This window comes from Carcharhinus amblyrhynchos, chromosome 1 (assembly GCF_965287045.1).
Source record: "Carcharhinus amblyrhynchos chromosome 1, sCarAmb.v2.hapA, whole genome shotgun sequence".
Lineage (NCBI taxonomy): Eukaryota > Metazoa > Chordata > Chondrichthyes > Carcharhiniformes > Carcharhinidae > Carcharhinus > Carcharhinus amblyrhynchos.
The window spans coordinates 40,270,289-40,290,547 of NC_137324.1; the positions used below are offsets into that span (position 1 = coordinate 40,270,289).

Below are 20,259 nucleotides of genomic sequence, written 5' to 3' on the forward strand. Positions count from 1 at the left end.
GCCAACAAGAGGTGAAACTACATTGGATTTGGTACTGGGTAATGAACCAGACTAGGTGTTAGACTTGGAGGTAGGTGAGCACTTTGGTGATAGTGACCACAGTTCGGTTACGTTTACCTTAGTGATGGAAAAGGGTAGGTATATACCGAAGGGCAGAAGTTATAGCTGGGGGAAAGGTAATTATGAGGCTATTAGGCGAGATTTCGGACACATAGGTTGGAGTAGAAACTGCAGGGGCTGGGAACAACTGAAATGTGGAGCTTATTCAAGGAGCAGCTACTGCAAGTCCTTGATAAATATGTACCTGTCAGGCAGGGAGGAAGTGGTCGAGCGAGGGAACCGTGGTACAGTAAAGAAGTTGAATCTCTGATGAAGAGGAAGGAGGCTTATGTAAAGATGAGATATGAAGGCTCAGGGCACTGGAGAGTTATAAATTAGCCAGGAAGGAGCTAAAGAGAGTGTTAAGAAGAGCTAGAAGAGGACATGAGAAGACTTTGGCGGATAGGATCAAGGAGAACCCTAAAGCTTTTCATAGGTATGTCAAGAATAAAAGATTGGTTAGGGCAAGATTAGGGCCAGTCAGAGACAGTAGTGGGAAGTTGTGCATGGAGCCAGAAGAGATAGGAGAGGCACTAAATGAATATTTTTCGTCAGTATTGACGCAGGAAAAAGTCAATGTAGTCGACGAGAATACTGAGATACAGGCTTTTAGACTAGACGGGATTGAGGTACATAAGGAGGAGGTGTTAGCAATTCTTGAGAGTATGAAAATAGATAAGTCCCCTGGGCCAGATGAGATTTACCCTAGGATTCTCTAGGAGGCTAGAGAGGAGATTGCAGAGCCTTTGGCTTTGATCTTCATGTCGTCATTGGCTGCAGGTATAGTGCCGGAAGACTGGAGGATAGCAAATGTTGTCCCCTTGTTCAAGAAGGGGAGTAGAGACCATCCTGGGAATTATAGACTGGTGAGCCTTACTTCTGCTGTCGGCAAAGTTTTGGAAAGAATTATAAGGGATAGGATTTATAATCATCTAGAGAGAAATAAATTGATTAGGTGTTGTGAAGGGTAAGTCGTGCCTCACAAACCTTATCGAATTTTTTGAAAAGGTGACCAAAGAGTTGGATAAGGGTAAGGCAGTTGACATGGTGTATATGGATTTTAGCAAAGCGTTTGATCAGGTTCCCCATGGTAGGCTACTGCAGAAAATGCAGATGCATGGGACTGAGGGTGATTCGGCCGTTTGGATCAGGAATTGGCTAGCTGGTAGAAGACAGAGGTTGGCGGTTGATGGGAAATATTCAACCTGGAGTTCAGTTCCAAGTGGTGTACCTCAGGGATCTGTTTTGGGGCCACTGCTGTTTGTCATTTTTATAAATGGCCTAGATGCAGGTGTAGAAGGATGGGTTAGTAAATTTGCTAACGACACCAAAGTCGGAGGAGTTGTAGACAGTGAGGATGGATGTTACAGTTTACAGAGGGACATAGATAAGCTGCAGAGCTGGGCTGAGAGATGGCAAATGGAGTTTAACGCAGAAAAGTGTGAGGTGTTTCACTTTGGTAAGAGTAACATGAGTACAGAATATAGGGCTAATGGACTCTTAGTAGTGTTGACGAGCAGAGAGATCTCGGTGTACGTGTGCGTAGATCCCTGAAAGTTGGCACCCAGGATGATAAGATTGTTGAGAAGGCGTACGGTGTGTTAGCTTTTATTGGTAGAGGGATTGAATTTCAGAGCCGTGAGGTTATGTTGCAACTGTACAAAACTCTGGTGCGGCTGCACTTGTAGTATTGCGTACAGTTCTGGTCTCTGCATTATAAGAAAGATGTGGAGGCATTGGAAAGGGTGCAGAGGACGTTTACCAGGACGGTGGGAAGATCTTATGAGGAAAGGCTGAGGGACTTGAGGTTATTTTCATTAGAGAGAAGAAGGTTACGAGGTGACCTATTTGAGGCATACAAGATGATCAGAGGGTTAGATAGGGTGCATAGTGAGAGTCTTTTTCTTTGGGTGGTGATGGCTAACACGAGGGGACATAGCTTTAAATTAAGGGGTCGTAGTTATAGGACGGGTGTCAGAGGTAGGTTCTTTACTCAGAGGGTAGTAAGGGCGTGGAATGCCCTGCGTGCAGCAGTTGTGGACTCACCAACTTTAAGGGCGTTCAAATGGTCAGCGGATAGGTACATGGATAACATTGGAATAGTTTAGGTTAGAGGGTCATTAGATTGGTTCCACTGGTTGGCGCGACATCGAGCGCCAAAGGGCCTGTACTGCGCGATTATGTTCTATGTGGAGCAGTTGAACCAGGAGCACTCCTTGTCACAATGGATGTCTTGGTACTCTACACCAGCATCCCCCACAACAATGGCATTGCTGCAACTGCCTCAACGCCGAAAACTGCCAATCTATTAGATGTAATTTTACAACTCATCAGCTTCATCCTGGACCACAATCTCTTCACCTTCAACAACCAGAACAGCCATAGGGACCAAATTTGTTCCTCAATTCGCCAACATCTTCATGCACAGGCTCGAACAAGACCTCTTCACAGCACAGGACCTTCAACCGATGCTATACACTAGATATATCGATGACATTTTCTTCCTTTGGATTCATGGTGAACAATCACTGAGACAACTATATGATGACATCAAGTTCCATCCCACCATCAGATTCACCATGGACTATTCTCCGGAATCAGTTGCATTCTTGGACACGCAGCTCCAAGGATGGTCACCTCAGCACTTCACTGTCCTGCAACCCCATGGATAACCTCACAATGCTTCCTTTCTCCAGCTTCCACCCTAAACACATTAAAGAAGCCATCCCCTAAGGACAAGCCCCCTGTATACATAGGATCTGCTCAGATGAGGAGGATTGCAACAGACACCTCTAGACGCTGAAAGATGCAGTCATAAGAACAGGCCATGGCGTTTGACTGTTCTGACGTGCCACAGCAAAAAACTGCACCAACCTTCTCAGAAGACAAACACGGGACACAGCAGACAGAGTACCCTTTGTTGTCCAGTACTTCCCTGGAGCCAAGAGGCTACGACATCCTCTCTGGAGCTTTCAACGTGTCATGGATGTAGACGAACATCTCGCCAAGGCCATCCCCACACCCCTACTTCTTGCCTTCAAACAACTGCAAAGTCTCACAGACTATTGTCTGCAGCAAACTACCCAACCTTCAGGAGAACGATGACTGCAACAACACAGAACCCTGCCACAGCAACCTCTGCAAGGCGCGCTGGGTCATCAACACGGATGCCGTCATTTGACGTGAGGACACTATCCATCAGGTACATGGTACATACACTTGCAACTCAGCCAACATTGTCTACCTAATACGCTGCAGGAAAGAATGTCCCGAGGCATGATACATTGGAGAGACCATGCAAACGTTACAACAACAGGTGAATGAATACTGTTTGACAATCTCCAGGCAAGAGTGTTCTCTTCCCGTTGGGGAGCACTTCAGCAGTCACAGACATTTGGCCTCTGATCTTTATTCTGCACACATGAGAATGGCCTCAATTGGGATCTTGGGTTCATGTCACACTACCTGTACCCCCCATGATTTGCCTGGGCTTGCAAAATCTCACTAATTGTCCTGGTTTAGACAATACACATCCCTTTAACCTGTGCTTGGCCCTTTCTCCACTCACATGTACCTTTTAAGACTTGATTACCTGTAAAAACTCACATTCCAACCATTATTTTGTAAATTGAATTTGTGTCTTTATATGCCCTGTTTGTGAACAGAACTCCCACTCACCTGATGAAGGGGCAGCGCTCCGAAAGCTTGTGGCTTGTGCTACCAGATAAACCTGTCGGACTTTAGTGTTGTGAGATTTCTTATAATTCTAAAGAGTGCAGGGGAAGAAGGAACTGAGGGGACCATGTGTATGGGAACATAGTAACAGGAGCAGGAATAGGATATTTGGCCTTTTGAACCTGGTCCACCAATTCATAAGATCATGGCTGATCTGGTTGTGGTCTCAGCTCAACGTTCCTATTTCCCCTCTCATAACCCTTGACTCCTTACCTAATAAAAAGCTGTCTAATTCTGCCTTGAATAAATTCAAAGTTCCAGATTGCTTTTATATCCTTCCTAATCACTTATACCTGCACAGATTTTTGAAACTGACAGAACAAGTATGGAATTGGCAAAGCAAATGGGCTCTTGGGCTCCATAAATGGAAGCATTGAGTGCAACAGCAGCTAAACCAGTAAGAAAGAAATTCCGGCCAGCCCACAACTAGAGTATTGCTTCCAGCTCTGACCACCACACATTAGGAAAGATCTACATTTAGGGTACAAAGGAGGTTTATTAGAATGATCCCAGGGCTGAGATTTTAATTAAATGGATGGGTTGGATATGTTCTGCTGAAAGCAACAGAGGCTGTAGGAAGTTATTTGCCATAACCAGGATATAGTTGTCCACAATTAAATCATGGATGTCAATGGCTTGAATATGAATGGACTTTCTGAGGGCAAATGTTGAGGTGGCGATTGATCATTGATACATTGGGAAGAAGTTTGCTAAAAGAAGGGGATAGCTGAAATTATTGATTGTAAGATAGTGATGAAAGCCTCAATCCACCCTCTGGAGAATGCCACACTCGAAGATAATCAGTGGATTTATGCAAAGCATATTTCAGCCTTGAATGATACCAGGAGTGTAGGAAGACAAAGGGACTGATGGAATAGGGTGGGAGCTGTTGTGAAATTCAGTGAGTTGGCATTTTGGCAATATGATGTAATGCTTACTTTGTTTTGCTTACAGCACACAAATGTTGACAACAGTTTGCAGACTTCTGAAACTTTCTCCACTGCTTTGACATTTACTACAATCACCACGTCATCAGTCAGTGTCTCCAGCAACTTAAACACTACAAACAGTCTTGGACTCAGTGCTGCAAGTGTATCTATGCCAACTGCTACCACACGGGCAGTTCCTTCTGTGTCTTCAGGTAGAAAACCACTTCATTATTAAGCATTCTATGTGAAAAGGGAGCTTTTGTATATTTTTCCCACTTTTTTAGTTTGTTAACTGGAATCAAAATATCAAACTGAATCAGGACCCAACAAAATAGTCTCCTCAAATGCATCATCAACATTATCTATTTTCTTCTTCCCCACAATTCTTGTATTACTCATTCCGGTTGCTCTCTAACTTCACTAACATTTCTCCAGTCTGGCCCCATTTTAAAGCTTCAGACTTTGTGTTATCTTCAGCAAGTGGGATTTATTTTTGAATGGAGTGGGAAGTGCCAAAATAAAACAAAACAGCCAGATATTAGCGTTCGATACTGTATTCAGTGTTGAACTAAAACAAAGCAGCATTATAACCTATAGTACTGTCTGATTGAAGGGGAGAAAATGGTGATGGTCAGGCCCAGAGTCAGAGTTGGAGAGTCTGACTCATTCCACAGCCCTAGTGTGAAATGAAGGAACGCAAACCAAAAATCCCAGTGCTAAATGCGAAGCAATGCTGAATGACGCAACTTAAAGCAAGGACTTACAATTGTCTTACAGTTGCTGTGATTTTTGAGCCTCATGACTGCTATGCTAATGAGGAGTTTACAAATTTTAGGTGCACAGAGGCTAATTCCTGGCCTAACTCTCTAATTACATCATGTCCTTCCTTCTTATTGCTTCTCCAGTTGGGATTCCTGTTGAGGCTGCAAGATGGGGAGAAAGAACCTCTTGGGACCTCTAAGCCAGTCCCAGGGTGGAGTCTCCTCTCCATGATCGCCATTGTGGTTTTGTATGTTGTGACCCCCAAATTTCATCCAGCAACTCCACTGGGAGTCACAATCCATGCTTTTGGAAGCCCTGCACTCATGCAGGTAGCACAGTTTTGTTTTACTTTGTCTGAAGATTGGACAATTTTCTTTTTGACTATTGGGCACTGCTTTTGAAAGGTAATTCAACCTATCTTGAACACAAAATCTTGGTGTCTGTGCAAAAGATTTAGCATGAGGTAGTGAGATGTGGTTGACAGCATAGCTAAAGGCTGCAGTTCACTCTTAAGTATCAACGTTCTTGCTAGTAACTCAACTTGTATTGACTTTCAGCAATCAACTTCCATGCCTTGTGTATAAGCTGCCCATTTTATCCCTGAAAAAATTCATAAATTTGCACATTTCCTTTCAATAATTCCCCCAGTTTGCAAGCTTATATAAATGACTGACCTAAATCCAACCTGGCCAATTACCATCCCATCAGTCTGCTCTTGATTGTAAGTAACGTTGTGGAAGAGTTGATCAGCAGTGCTCTCAAGTGGCACTTGCTTAGTAATAACCTGCTCAGTAATGCTTAGGTTGGGCTCCACCAGGGCCTAATCCTTGGTTTAAAGGTTGACAAAGGAGCCAACATGGTGAGAATCACTATCAAGGCCACATTTGACCAAGTGTGGCATCAAGGAATGTTACAAAACGGGTGTTGATGGAAATCAAGGGAAAGCTGTCTGCTGGTTGGAGTCATACCAAGCACAAAGGAATATGGTTGTGGAGGTCAGTCACCTCAGGACATCACAACAGGAGTTCCTCAGGGTGGTGTCCTAGGCCCAACCACCTTTACTTGCTTCATCAATGTGGACCTTCTTTCCACAATTAGGTCTGAAATGAGAATGTTCATTGCTGATGTTCAGCACCATTTACAATGACTCATACTGAAGCAGTTGATGCCCAAATGCAGCAAGGCCTGGACAATTTCGAGGCTTGGGTTCACGAGTGAGCAGTAACTTTTGCACCACACAACCTACAAACAATGGCCATCTCAAAGTGAAAATATAACCATCATCCCATAACATTCAGTGGCATTACTATTGCTGAATTCCCCCATTATCAACATCCTGACGGTTACCATTGACCAGAAACTCTGGAGTAGCCATATAAGTACAGTGGTTACAGGAACAGGTCAGAGGCATGGAATCCTACAGCCCTTGATTCCCCAGAGCCTGTCTGCAATTCACAAGGTACAAGTCAAGAGTATGACCGAATACTGCCCCCCGGGATGAGTGCAGCTCCAACTCAAACTTGACTCCATCCAGGGCAAAGCAGCCTGCTTGATTGGCAACCTGTCCATAAACATTCACTCCCTTCGCTTCCAACACAGTGGTAGCAGTGTGTACTACCTGCAAGATGTACTGCAGGAACTCAGCAAGGCTACTTGCACGGCACCTGCCAAGCCCATAACCATGCCGGTCTAGAAGAACAAGCAGCTGATACCGGGAGGGCACCATGTGGAGGTCCCCTCCAAGCTACTCACCATCCTGATTTGGAAATCTGTTGCCATTCCTTCATTGTTGTTTAGTCAATATCCTGGAACTTCTTTCCTATTAGCACTGTGTGTACCTACACCACATGAACTGCAGCGGTTCAAGAAGGCATCTCATCACCACCTGTTTGGACGATAGGTACTGGCAATAAATATTGGCTTGGTCAGCCAAACCCACAACCTTGAAAGATTAAAAAAAACTTTAAGAGTAAATGGGTATGAATCCCTTCATGTATTTGCATGAATTTTTTATATCTTGGTTGTAAAACCGTGTTTAACTACAAGACATAAAACTTAGCTCTTTTACTGCTTTGATCTGTCCTTGTGTAGTGATTTTTTTTAAATTGAGGAACTAGTGATGGTTTTTTTTTAATTGAGGAACTGAAAACCTTAGTACAGTTTAAGATTTTATTTTATTTGCACTAAGTATGCTCCAGGGCAACTGCTGAGTGAGTGAGCCTTTGCTGCCTAAGATTCAGAAATAAATTTGTACAAGCACGTTATACAGTGTCGTTTGTCAAGTCGAAGCCTTTATTCTTTCATTTAGCTTGTCTAGTGCATTAGTTCACTTCACGATCTGGTCTTTGGGATTGGTAGGTTAATTGCTTAGATCATGACTTAAGGTGAGCCATCATCTATGAAGCTAGCTACTTAAAATAAAAAGTAGTCACAAGACCTTATACTACAATTGATTTTTCAAATCTTTCAGTTTAAATACAGCAGTAAATTCTCCTAGCAATACCAAGTCTGGAATACCAGCTGTGTGGAATATGTCAGGGCAATCCTGATTGTTAGCCACTGATAATTCTGATCAATCTGTCTGTGATCTACTTCCACTCCAGTTGGAGTTAGAACAGGGATAGGATATGATTTTCTTTTTAATCTACAATTTGCTGCTATTATGATTGGGATGTTTTTGCCCACAACCATTGAGATGCCACACTATAATTAAACTAATCTATCCTGTACTAAACCTGCTTGTCTATTACTCTAATATTTTAAGAACTTGCTAATGAATGCAAGGTTATTCCAAAACCCGAAGGATAACTAAGAACATAGATTCTTAGTGGTGTGTATTTTCAATTTGCTATACTGAGAAGATATGCAAACCCAAGAGGAACAGTCCAATTTTGTGATAAATTAATATTTAATTCTTTGAGAACATTACATGTGCAGTGGACAGTGGGGAACCTGTGAATGTGGTGTATCTGGATTTCCAGAAGGCATTTGACAAGGTACTGCATCAAAGACTGCTACTTAAGATAAAGGTGCACAGTGTTATGGATAGTATATTAGCATGGATAGAGGATTGTAATGTACTATGACGGTATACTTAATGATACTGATGGCTACACATAGTATTGCATGAAGTTGTCCCTTTGTTCCTAGCTACCTACATTTCCTGAATTCTTTATTAATTGATCACAAAATGGTTGGACTATTCCTCCCTGGTTTGCATACCCTATCTCTCAGTATGACAAATTGAAAATGTACATTACGAAGAACCAGTGTTCCAAATTACCCTTCTGGGTTTTGGGATACCTTTGTATTAAACATCAGCGGGGAAAGGCCTAGTTTTAGTGTTTCTATTCTGGTTGATCTTCATTGGTTTCCTGTTCCTCACCTTTTTCCATATGAGTATCTTGCCAGTCTCCGTTCTCTCCAACACTTGTGTGCTGCATGTTGACGACCTTTACTGTAAGGTATGTGCGCACAGCCTGTGTGGCGGTGGGTTGGAAGAAATTTATTTGAAGGGTGATTAGCTTTACCAGATTAAAGTAATGAAGTCAAACATTTGAAACGTACTAATTAAGTTGAAATAGTAGAGGGACGCGTTTCATGAACCATTGCCTGTTCTCCAAGTTGGACGTATTTTTAATGCAACTACTTTCTTATTGCAGGGAAGGCTCCGCCAAATCTTCCTCCAGGTGTGCCTCCTATTTTACACAATCAGTACATTGTTGGACCAGGGGGACTGCTGCCTGCATACCCAGTAAGAGTAAATTATTTATTAGTGCAAACCAATATTAATATTTGTTGTTTGCAGATCAGACAGAGAAATTGCTTTGATTTGGCCTCAAATGTGCTTTGTATGTTAAAATTAGTATGCTCCATTCAAATTACACTTACTTGGGATTTTGGTTTTTTTCTCCCCCCTCGCTCTTTCATGCAATAGATCTACGGATATGACGACCTTCAGGTACTTCAGTCCAGGCTACCTATGGTTCGTATTTGTTTCGCAAACTGTTTAAAGCTGGTTTTGCCATAGTTTACGTTGGTCTAGTATCTCAAAACCAACAACCTTGGTCCAAGTCTGTGCTGGATTTCCGAACTTGCTGGTTTTTGTGTTGGGCGGTTCAGGCCAGGTGGGTTTGAGGGTCGCTTGAAGCACACACTGGAAAGGATAGGTGTGTGAAGCTGATAACTTGTCAGCGCAACACCTAGCCTAAAAGCCTGTAAATTATTTTGTGCATACAATTAATCCATGGCAGCTTAATAAAAATGTCCAATTTTGACATTTGAATTTAAGATACTTTCCCTGTATTGTGTATTTTTAGTGAGGCCAATGACACCTGGGTTGTTGAAACAAACCCTGGATTTTACAGAATTCACAGGTTATCTTAACATGCATAGTCTGAGGTACAAAAAGTTGCTTGGACACTTACGATACCTTTTTTAATATTGATCCACCTCTTGTTAAACACAGCTGCCTCCATTCTTGGATCACTCACCTGATGGAGGAGCAGTGCTCCGTACGCTTGTGCTACCAAATAAACCTTGTTGGATTTTAACCTGGTGTTGTGAGAATTTACTTCCATTCTTGTGGGTATACTGCCAAAAGTATTGCGTGAATTTGGATGTGATGGCCTGCTTGGCCATTGTTTTGAATCATGAAACCTTAGTTTTTCTTGCTTCCTGTGGTTTTTTATGCATTGAGGTAGAATGGCTTGGAGAGATCTTGGCTAGCACTTTACCATGAGGTCATATTAAGCTTCAGAAAACTTGCTTGTGCTCTAAGCCAGTATGTAACTGGTAAACTGCTGCCTTTGGAAGAAGTGATGTGACTGCTGAAGCTTTGATATGAAACTCAACTCCTGCAGCACTGTTGCTTCTTTCAGTTGCAGTAAAATATATCCTTGAGTGAGATTATTGGATCACTCATGTAGTACTTAGTTTAATTTTTGAAAAGCACTGCAGAACATTTGTAATTGCTCTGAATGTTTCATAATTAAAATTTTTATCATTGGTCTTTGATACTTGTCAAACAGTTAAAATTATTGGATTTTAATGTTGATTTGTGGTGTCGTGCTCTTAGCTTCATTGTTATGTGATTTATATTTTAGACCAAAATTTGATGATTAAATGGTTAAAGAGTCTGTATTCCTTGTCCTCCCTCTTTTCCCTTCTAACACTGCCTGTCTCCCATCCTTTTCTCTTTTGTTGCCCATCTTTCAGGATTACTATGGAATGGCATTTCCTGCTCCTGCTGCAGCACTTGCAGGCAGAGATGGAAGTCTTGCAAGCAACCCCTACTCAGGTCTGTATTTAGGTTCTTGTACATCTGATTCAAAACGCTTAAAACAAAATTTTGCTGTTGAGAAAATGCCAAGTGGTGCAATAGGTTCTTGTCAATCATTCGTCCTCTACACCACTTTAATCCTCCAAGGAGAAGTGAGCATTATACACCATCCCCAAAAAAGCTGATCTTATCTTTGTTCAACATATTTTAAACTTTTTAATTGGAAAATCAAATGTATTTTTCATTTAACTTCTGTAGTCTTAAGGTTTTAAATTTGTACTTCTACTCTTGTAGTCAGTTATTCTTCGGCATTGGACAGATTACACTATTTCTGATGTAATGGTGGTAACAAATTAATGGCACTCTTAACAACAAAAAATGTTTGACTAAATCTTATTAAATATTAAATAATCCCATATTTCAGGTGATCTAGCAAAGTTTGGCAGGGGTGACTCTGCTTCACCTGCACCAGCAACCACTCTAGCCCAACCTCAACAAAATCAGACTCATCACACCACTCAACAGGCCTTCTTAAACCCAGCTTTGCCACCAGGCTACAGTTACACAGGATTGCCATACTATGCTGGTATGCCTGGAGTACCTAGCACATTCCAATATGGACCTGCCATGTTTGTAAGTAATTTGTACCATTACTTGTACACCAGTATTTGTGACCTGTACTGTAAAATTATTGAACTGGTTTAATGCATACTGGGGAAATTATGAAGCATTTCATTTGAAATAGACTACTATAGCTAATGTGTTTAAAATGAACTCCTACTTTTTGTTTCCTGAAATGTTAGTCACGCACCAGGAGAATTTTCTAAACTTCAAGTAATGTAGTGGCATCTTTAAGGTTTGTTTTAAAAGATGTAACCTCACTTGTTCATAAAAATATAAACTTGTATTTTTCTGCAGTATCATTTGGCTCTAAATTACCAGCACTACAGAATGAGGAGCAATTAAAAAACAATGAAAACTATTAAATTGCAAAAAAACTTGAGCAGTAATTGCAATTTGCAAAGAAGACAAAATCCTCTAAAGGACCTTTTAGATGCTACAACGATCTCTCCGGTCAAGATTTTTGAGAAGTTGAGCAAAATAAATTGTATGTCATTCTGAAGAATCAGTTACAACAGAAAACTCAGTAATGTCCTATATTTCAGGAGGAAGCCAAGGTGCAATGATTACAGAGTTGACGGAAATGGTGGGCATTTGGAAGAAAACTTCCAAAGAATCCTCTGCTCCTTCAAGCCTTTTAGAATTGTACACTTCATTTTGTATTGCCTCCCCCTCATTCTTAATCAAACTGAATCACTTCTCACATTAAATTTCACCTGCCATTTGTCTTTGTTCGAGCAGTCTGCATGCCCTTTCTGAAGTTGGGTACAAGAAATAGGAGTGAGAGTAGGCCATTTTCCCTCCCAAGCCTGTTCCACCATTCGGTAAGGTTGTGGCTGATCTGCACTACCACCAACAGCCACCCCTCCCCTGTCTTAAAATGGAGGTTCTTTATTTTTAAACTGTACCCCCTTGTCCTAGATTCACCCAAAAGAAGAAACATCCTCTCAGCATCTACCCTGTGAAGCCCACTTATGGATTTCAATAAGATCACTCCTAGCTTCTGAACTCTGAATATAGGCTTAACCTTACTGTAAAAGATGATTCTTTCATCCCAGGAATCGGCCAAGGGAACCTTCTCTGAATTGCCTCCAATCCAAGTAAGATGACCAAAACTGTACACAGTGCAGTCTCACAATACCCTGTGCAGTTATAGCAAGACTTTTCTACTGCATCCCTCAACAATAAAGCCCAACATGCTATTTGCCTTCCTACTTGCTGACTGTACTTCCATGTTTTCATTTTTGAGATTAATGTCCAAGGTCACCCAGATGCCCTGTGTACTGCAGCATCCTGCAGTGTATCTGTTTGTATAATCTGCTTTTATATTCTTGCCAAAGTGGACTATCTCTCATTTTCCTGCATTGTCCTCCATCTGCCAAAGTTTTGCCCATGCACTTAATCTACCTATAACCCTTTGCAGACCTCTTCTCACAGCTTGCTTTTCCACTTAATCTTCATATCATCATAAATTTGGCTACAATACAGTCTGTTCCTTTCTCCAAGACTCTGATATAGATCTTAAACAGTTTTATTTTCTGTGGCATGCCATTAGTTAGTTGTCATCCTGAAAATGACCAGTTTGTCCTGTTTCCTGTTAGTTAGCCAGTCCTCCATCCATGCTAAAATACCACACCAAAACTATAAGTTGTTAATTTGAGTAGTAACCTTTTATCTGGCACCTTGTGGAAATCCAAATATATCACACCTATTGCAACCACATTGCATACCACATTGGAACATACTCCCAAGTTTTGTTACTGTAAATTTAGAAGTTGTTGTTCTCCACAGCCTGCAGAGGTCCTAACCAGTGGCAGTGGTTAGCATAGCTGCCTCACTGCACCAGGCACCTGGATTCGATTCTGGCCTCGTGTTACTGTGTGGAGTTTGCACATTCTCCCCATGTCTGCATGGGTTTCCTTTGGTGCTCCAGTTTCGTCCTACAATTCAAGTATGTAGGTTATATGGATTGACCATGTTAAATTGCCCGTTAGTGTCAGGGGATTGGCAGGGTAAATACATGGTGTTATGGGAATGGGCCTAGGTGGGATTGTTGTCGGTGCAGGCTCGATGGACTGAATGGCTTCCTTTCGCACTGTAGGGGTTCTATGACTCTAACACTACCCCTCAGGTGACCTCATAAATCTTCATCCTATGTGAAAAATAACTGTTTACAACCATTTTTTTCCTGTGGCTCAGCTAATTTCATATCCATGCTGCTGTTGTCCCTCTTATTCCATGAGCTGTAAATTTGCTGACAAGCCTATTATATACACTATTGGTCAGTCCCTTTTGGAAGTCCACATACCTTGTCACCATGTCAAAAAAACGCAAGTTAATTGCTGGCTCTGAATAAATTCAAATGATCCCAAATGGCTGTAGTTACTAAAGCTTTTTACCATCAGATTTAAACCGATTGTCCTATAGTTGTAAGGTTTATTCTTGAACCTTTTTTGAAAAGTGTATGACATTTGCAATTCTCCAGTCCTCTGGCACTGCCCTTGTATCCACGAACGATTGAAAAAGGTCAGTGCCTCTGCAATTTCCATCATTCCTTCCTCCTTAGATATATCTCACCTATACCTGATGATGATTTATCAACTTTTAACTGCTACCAACTTAAGTTATATTATTCTCTCATGCCTGTCATGTGCACCCCTTTCCTTCAGCTTCATCTCGCCCTCTTGTGCGCGCTCTCTCTCAGTCTTCCTCTCTCTCAGTCTTCCTCTCTCTCTGTCTTCCTCTCTCTCTGTCTTCCTCTCTCTCTGTCTTCCTCTCTCTCTGTCTTCCTCTCTCTCTGTCTTCCTCTCTCTCTGTCTTCCTCTCTCTCTGTCTTCCTCTCTCTCTGTCTTCCTCTCTCTCTGTCTTCCTCTCTCTCTGTCTTCCTCTCTCTCTGTCTTCCTCTCTCTCTGTCTTCCTCTCTCTCTGTCTTCCTCTCTCTCTGTCTTCCTCTCTCTCTGTCTTCCTCTCTCTCTGTCTTCCTCTCTCTCTGTCTTCCTCTCTCTCTGTCTTCCTCTCTCTCTGTCTTCCTCTCTCTCTGTCTTCCTCTCTCTCTGTCTTCCTCTCTCTCTGTCTTCCTCTCTCTCTGTCTTCCTCTCTCTCTGTCTTCCTCTCTCTCTGTCTTCCTCTCTCTCTGTCTTCCTCTCTCTCTGTCTTCCTCTCTCTCTGTCTTCCTCTCTCTCTGTCTTCCTCTCTCTCTGTCTTCCTCTCTCTCTGTCTTCCTCTCTCTCTGTCTTCCTCTCTCTCTGTCTTCCTCTCTCTCTGTCTTCCTCTCTCTCTGTCTTCTCTCTCTCTGTCTTCCTCTCTCTCTGTCTTCCTCTCTCTCTGTCTTCCTCTCTCTCTGTCTTCCTCTCTCTCTGTCTTCCTCTCTCTCTGTCTTCCTCTCTCTCTGTCTTCCTCTCTCTCTGTCTTCCTCTCTCTCTGTCTTCCTCTCTCTCTGTCTTCCTCTCTCTCTGTCTTCCTCTCTCTCTGTCTTCCTCTCTCTCTGTCTTCCTCTCTCTCTGTCTTCCTCTCTCTCTGTCTTCTCTCTCTCTGTCTTCCTCTCTCTCTGTCTCCTCTCTCTCTGTCTTCCTCTCTCTCTGTCTTCCTCTCTCTCTGTCTTCCTCTCTCTCTGTCTTCCTCTCTCTCTGTCTTCCTCTCTCTCTGTCTTCCTCTCTCTCTGTCTTCCTCTCTCTCTGTCTTCCTCTCTCTCTGTCTTCCTCTCTCTCTGTCTTCCTCTCTCTCTGTCTTCCTCTCTCTCTGTCTTCCTCTCTCTCTGTCTTCCTCTCTCTCTGTCTTCCTCTCTCTCTGTCTTCCTCTCTCTCTGTCTTCCTCTCTCTCTGTCTTCCTCTCTCTCTGTTATATTCAGGAAGCTTTAGGTTTGTTTGCCCTATCTTCCCCCCTTGGTTCTTAGCACTTTAACTTATCTCCTCTTAAAAGCAACCCATTATCCTGTTACAGTTTTGCCTAATTCCAGTTTATCTGGGTCAGATCTGTTCTCATCTCTTGGCCTACTTGCAATTAATTATTCTTACTCTGGGTGTTCCTTTTCCAAATTTAATATGAAACTTGGGATACTATGATCACCTCTCCCACTATGTGTTGCTTTATTTAATGTCTTGTGCAAAAAAAGTCCCCTAGCATAGTAAGCACATCAGTGAAATGTCAGTCAAGATTACTTTCTGAAATCTGTAGAAAAGAACTCAAGACTCTTTGATTTTGGAAGGTGACACTGCCTTGGACACCTTAGATTGCTATAATAGTTATGACTCATCTTTACAAATCCCCATTGGTTAGCTGAAATGATATTTTATCAAGTATTCAGTCACGCTGTCACAAATAAAGGATTGTAGTAAATTCCCAAAAGACATGAGACTGAAATTTATGATTTGCAATTTTTCTCTCCGCAACCTTCTGAGCTACTGAAGCTGTATTGGCAATTTTTCTAATCAGTGTAGGGTAGTTCTCCAGAGAAGATGTGAAGTGATGATAATTAAGTTTTGGAGGGCCCCCTTCTCTCTCTCTCTCCCCCCTTCTCTCTCTCTCCCCCTTCTCTCTCTCTCTCCCCCCTTCTCTCTCTCTCTCCCCCCTTCTCTCTCTCTCTCCCCCCTTCTCTCTCTCTCCCCCTTCTCTCTCTCTCCCCCCTTCTCTCTCTCTCCCCCCTTCTCTCTCTCTCCCCCCTTCTCTCTCTCTCCCCCCCCTCTCTCTCTCTCTCTCTCTCCCCCCTTCTCTCTCTCTCTCTCTCCCCCCCCTTCTCTCTCTCTCTCTCTCTCCCCCCTTCTCTCTCTCTCTCTCTCTCTCTCTCCCCCCTTCTCTCTCTCTCTCTCTCTCTCTCTCCCCCCTTCTCTCTCTCTCTCCCCCCTTCTCTCTCTCTCTCTCTCCCCCCTTCTCTCTCTCTCTCTCTCCCCCCTTCTCTCTCTCTCTCTCTCCCCCCTTCTCTCTCTCTCTCTCCCCCCTTCTCTCTCTCTCTCCCCCCTTCTCTCTCTCTCTCTCTCTCTCCCCCCTTCTCTCTCTCTCTCTCTCCCCCCCCTTCTCTCTCTCTCTCTCTCTCCCCCCCTTCTCTCTCTCTCTCTCTCTCTCTCTCCCCCCTTCTCTCTCTCTCTCTCTCTCTCTCTCCCCCCTTCTCTCTCTCTCTCTCTCCCCCCTTCTCTCTCTCTCTCTCTCCCTCTCCCCCCTTCTCTCTCTCTCTCTCTCCCCCCTTCTCTCTCTCTCTCTCTCCCCCCTTCTCTCTCTCTCTCTCCCCCTCTCTCTCTCTCTCTCCCCCCTTCTCTCTCTCTCTCTCTCCCCCCTTCTCTCTCTCTCTCTCTCTCCCCCCTTCTCTCTCTCTCTCTCTCTCCCCCCTTCTCTCTCTCTCTCTCTTCCCCCCCTTCTCTCTCTCTCCCCCCTTCTCTCTCTCTCTCTCTCTCCCCCTTCTCTCTCTCTCTCCCCCCTTCTCTCTCTCCCCCCTTCTCTCTCTCCCCCCCTTCTCTCTCTCTCCCCCTTCTCTCTCTCTCTCTCTCCCCCCTTCTCTCTCTCTCCCCCCTTCTCTCTCTCTCTCTCTCCCTTTTTCTCTCTCTCTCTCCTCTCCCCTTTTTCTCTCTCTCTCTCTCTCCCCTTTTTCTCTCTCTCTCTCTCTCTCCCCTTTTTCTCTCTCTCTCTCTCTCCCCCTTTTTTCTCTCTCTCTCTCTCTCCCCTTTTCTCTCTCTCTCTCTCTCCCCTTTTTCTCTCTCTCTCTCCCCTTTTCTCTCTCTCTCTCTCTCCCCTTTTTCTCTCTCTCTCTCTCTCTCTCCCCTTTTTCTCTCTCTCTCTCTCTCTCCCCTTTTTCTCTCTCTCTCTCTCTCTCTCTCCCCTTTTTCTCTCTCTCTCTCTCCCCTTTTTCTCTCTCTCTCTCTCTCCCCTTTTTCTCTCTCTCTCTCTCCCCTTTTTCTCTCTCTCTCTCTCTCTCCCCTTTTTCTCTCTCTCTCTCTCTCTCCCCTTTTTTCTCTCTCTCCCCTTTTTCTCTCTCTCTCCCCTTTTTCTCTCTCTCTCTCTCTCCCCTTTTTCTCTCTCCCCCCTTTTTCTCTCTCTCTGTCTCTCACGGTGACATGACTGTACTCAATATTTACAATATTGACAATTGATCTAAGCAAATCATTCCTTAGCTGTTCAGATACAGGAAAGACATCTTAAAAAAAATCTGCTCAGCTTTTTTATTACTTCTAACCTATTTTTAAAGAATAAAAACGGTTGTGATATTAATTAATATAGTTGAAGTGAATAATGTAGCTTCAGGAGAGTGTGATTAAGAAATATTTGGGATGTTCCTTTAATGACTCACTGGACCTTGAGTCATTTTGATACAGAAAAATACTTTCAATGTAATGCTAAGGATATCTCATTTTCCCTTACACTTGTAGTATTATTAAGCTAAAAAGCAAAATACTGTGGATGAAATAAAACAAGGCCTAAAGAACTCTAATAATAATAATGAAGCAGCAGTGGGGCGGCACGGTAGCACAGTTGTTAGCACTGCTGCTTCACAGCTGCAGGGACCTGGATTTGATTCCCGGCTTGGGTCACTGTCTGTGTGGAGTTTGCACATTCTCCTCATGTCTGTGTGGGTTTCCTCTGAGTGTTCTGGATTCCTCCCACAGTCCAAAGATGTGTGGGTTAGGTTGATTGGTCATGCTAAAAATTGCCCCTTAGAGTCCTGAGATGTGTAGGTTTGAGGGATTAGCAGGTGGATATGGGGGTAGGGTCTGGGTAGGATTGTAGTCGGTGCAGACTCGATGGGCCAAATAGCTGCCTCCTGCAGTGTAGGATTTCTATGATTCTATAACTCGGGTCTGGTAACATCTGTGGACAGAGAAAGAGTTAGTGTTAGTTCTTTCTCCATGTGCTGTCAGATCTGCTGAGTTTTTCCAGCATTCCCTATTTTTATTATTGCTGACAAGACATTCATTTTGTTTTCTAACTTGAGCTGATTAACATTTTAGCTACTCTTTTATAGTTGCCTCCAGCATCTGCTAAACATGGAGTGAATATGAACACGGCCTCAGCAGCTTTTCAACAGGCAGGTGGCTATGGACAGCATGGATATGGGACAGGTATGTACTGCATATATAACATGTTGATGTAAAAGTATGAATTTGTTAATTTTGTCATGCTTGGAGCATTGCGGCTAATCTTTCCCCACCACCTGCATCTCCCCCACTTTTCTAGACCAAATACATTGAGACCATGTTCCTACTTCTGGTTACTATCTGGTCCCACAATGGCAATGGAATTAATAACCAGGTCATCTCTAACAGAAGCAAAAATAGTAGAAATACTCAGGATCTGTCAAGATCAATAGAGAAAGAAAGAGTTAATGTTTCACGTTGATAGCCTTTCATCAGAACTAGAAAAAAACTTAGCCATGAAATAGATTTAAGCAAGTACTGAGGCAGGGAAAGTGTTTGGAAGGTGATGGTGGTGGGGAGAACAACAGGAAGGTCTGTGCAGAGATGGAAGGCAGGTGAGATGAAAAGACATAATGCAAAGCAAAATAAGATAATGGTGCAATTAGAGAAACAGATGTCACTAGGGAAGTGTAAAGAGAAAAAACAGTCTCTGTGATGTAGGTTAAATGTTGAATCAGACAATCAGGAAAAACTCTGCTCCTCTCAGTTTCATGTTTTTAACATCTAGCTAAGGACAGGCAGGTGATTGATTTAATGTTTGTCCAATAGAGAATGCCTCCAATTCCTTCTAAAAGGTATGGATATCCTTTAAGAGCATACTCTGTTTTGGTAGTGATGTACCTCATGTACCTTTTCTCATTCATTGTGTAGGTTCATTCATGAAGCATGGCCACTGGTGCCTGGTTAAGCATATCCTAGCAAGCATCAATGTCAACAGGAGGAAAAACATGAATGAATGAACGACTTATGTATAGTAACATGGAAGCCTATCAGAAGTTCAGGGAAGAAATTTGCCTGGGGCCTAAGCAGATGAAGGCAAGGCTGCCAGTGGTGGAGCAAATGCTTAAGAGGCCAGAATTAAATGAGTACAGAAAATATTTTTAGATGCAAGAAAAAAGATTGTGAAGAGTAGTATAGCGTTGGAGATGAGAGCAAGTTTTCATTTCATTTGATTACTGCAATAACTTTTTTATTGCAATTTTTCTGTAGAACTATAGAAAAGTTACAGCATAAAAGGAGGCCATTGAGCCTATCTTGGCCGTGCCAGCCCAAGAACACTCAGGTGCCCTATCTAATCCCACCTTCCTGCACCCGGCCCATTTCCCTGTAGTTTACAGTATTTGAGGTGCAGATCCAGGTGCTCTTTGAGTTTAAAGTCTCTATTTCCACTACCAACCTGGTTTTAGAATTTTGTACCAAGGGAAGCCAATTTATCCTGTCTACTCTATCTCTTTCCCCTCAATTTTGTATACTTCAATCAAGTCACCTCTCAGCCTTCTTTGTTCCAAAGAAAATAACTCTAACCTATCCAATTTCCTCATAGCTACACTTTTCTAATCCTGGCAACATTTTTGTAAACCTCCTCTGTATACTCAATAGCAATTGTGCCCTTCCTATAATGTGACCAGAGCTGCACACAATACTCTAGTTTTGGCCTCACCAGTGTTTTATCCAATTGCAACATTATATCCTTTTATAATCTCTTTCTGTGCCCATGAAGGTGAGCATTCGATATGCCTTCTGTACAATCTTATCTAATTGAGCTGCTGCCTTTACTTGTACGCCAAAATCTCTCACTTCATTTTGTTAAAACCCAAGCCAAAGCCCAAGTATTTTTTTGAAGCTAGCTGTTAGGAGTTATGCCAAGACTTGTAAAAGTTTGCTATTCTTGTTATATTTAACTGCATTGGCTAAAAGTACTGTAGACGATAAG

The 20,259-nt window shown here is 42.7% G+C and overlaps 1 protein-coding gene across 1 annotated transcript in view; it reads left to right on the forward strand.

Moving 5' to 3' along the window:
• The window catches only part of ubap2a (ubiquitin associated protein 2a), a 144,298-nt gene that overhangs the window by 111,599 nt on the left and 12,440 nt on the right, over nucleotides 1–20,259 (forward strand). Inside the window, exons 19-24 of the mRNA XM_080213840.1 lie at nucleotides 4,789–4,975; nucleotides 9,188–9,279; nucleotides 9,463–9,510; nucleotides 10,743–10,824; nucleotides 11,231–11,439; nucleotides 18,374–18,470. Of these exons, the coding sequence (XP_080069966.1) occupies nucleotides 4,789–4,975; nucleotides 9,188–9,279; nucleotides 9,463–9,510; nucleotides 10,743–10,824; nucleotides 11,231–11,439; nucleotides 18,374–18,470 (715 nt within the window). The remainder of the gene's footprint in view (nucleotides 1–4,788; nucleotides 4,976–9,187; nucleotides 9,280–9,462; nucleotides 9,511–10,742; nucleotides 10,825–11,230; nucleotides 11,440–18,373; nucleotides 18,471–20,259) is intronic.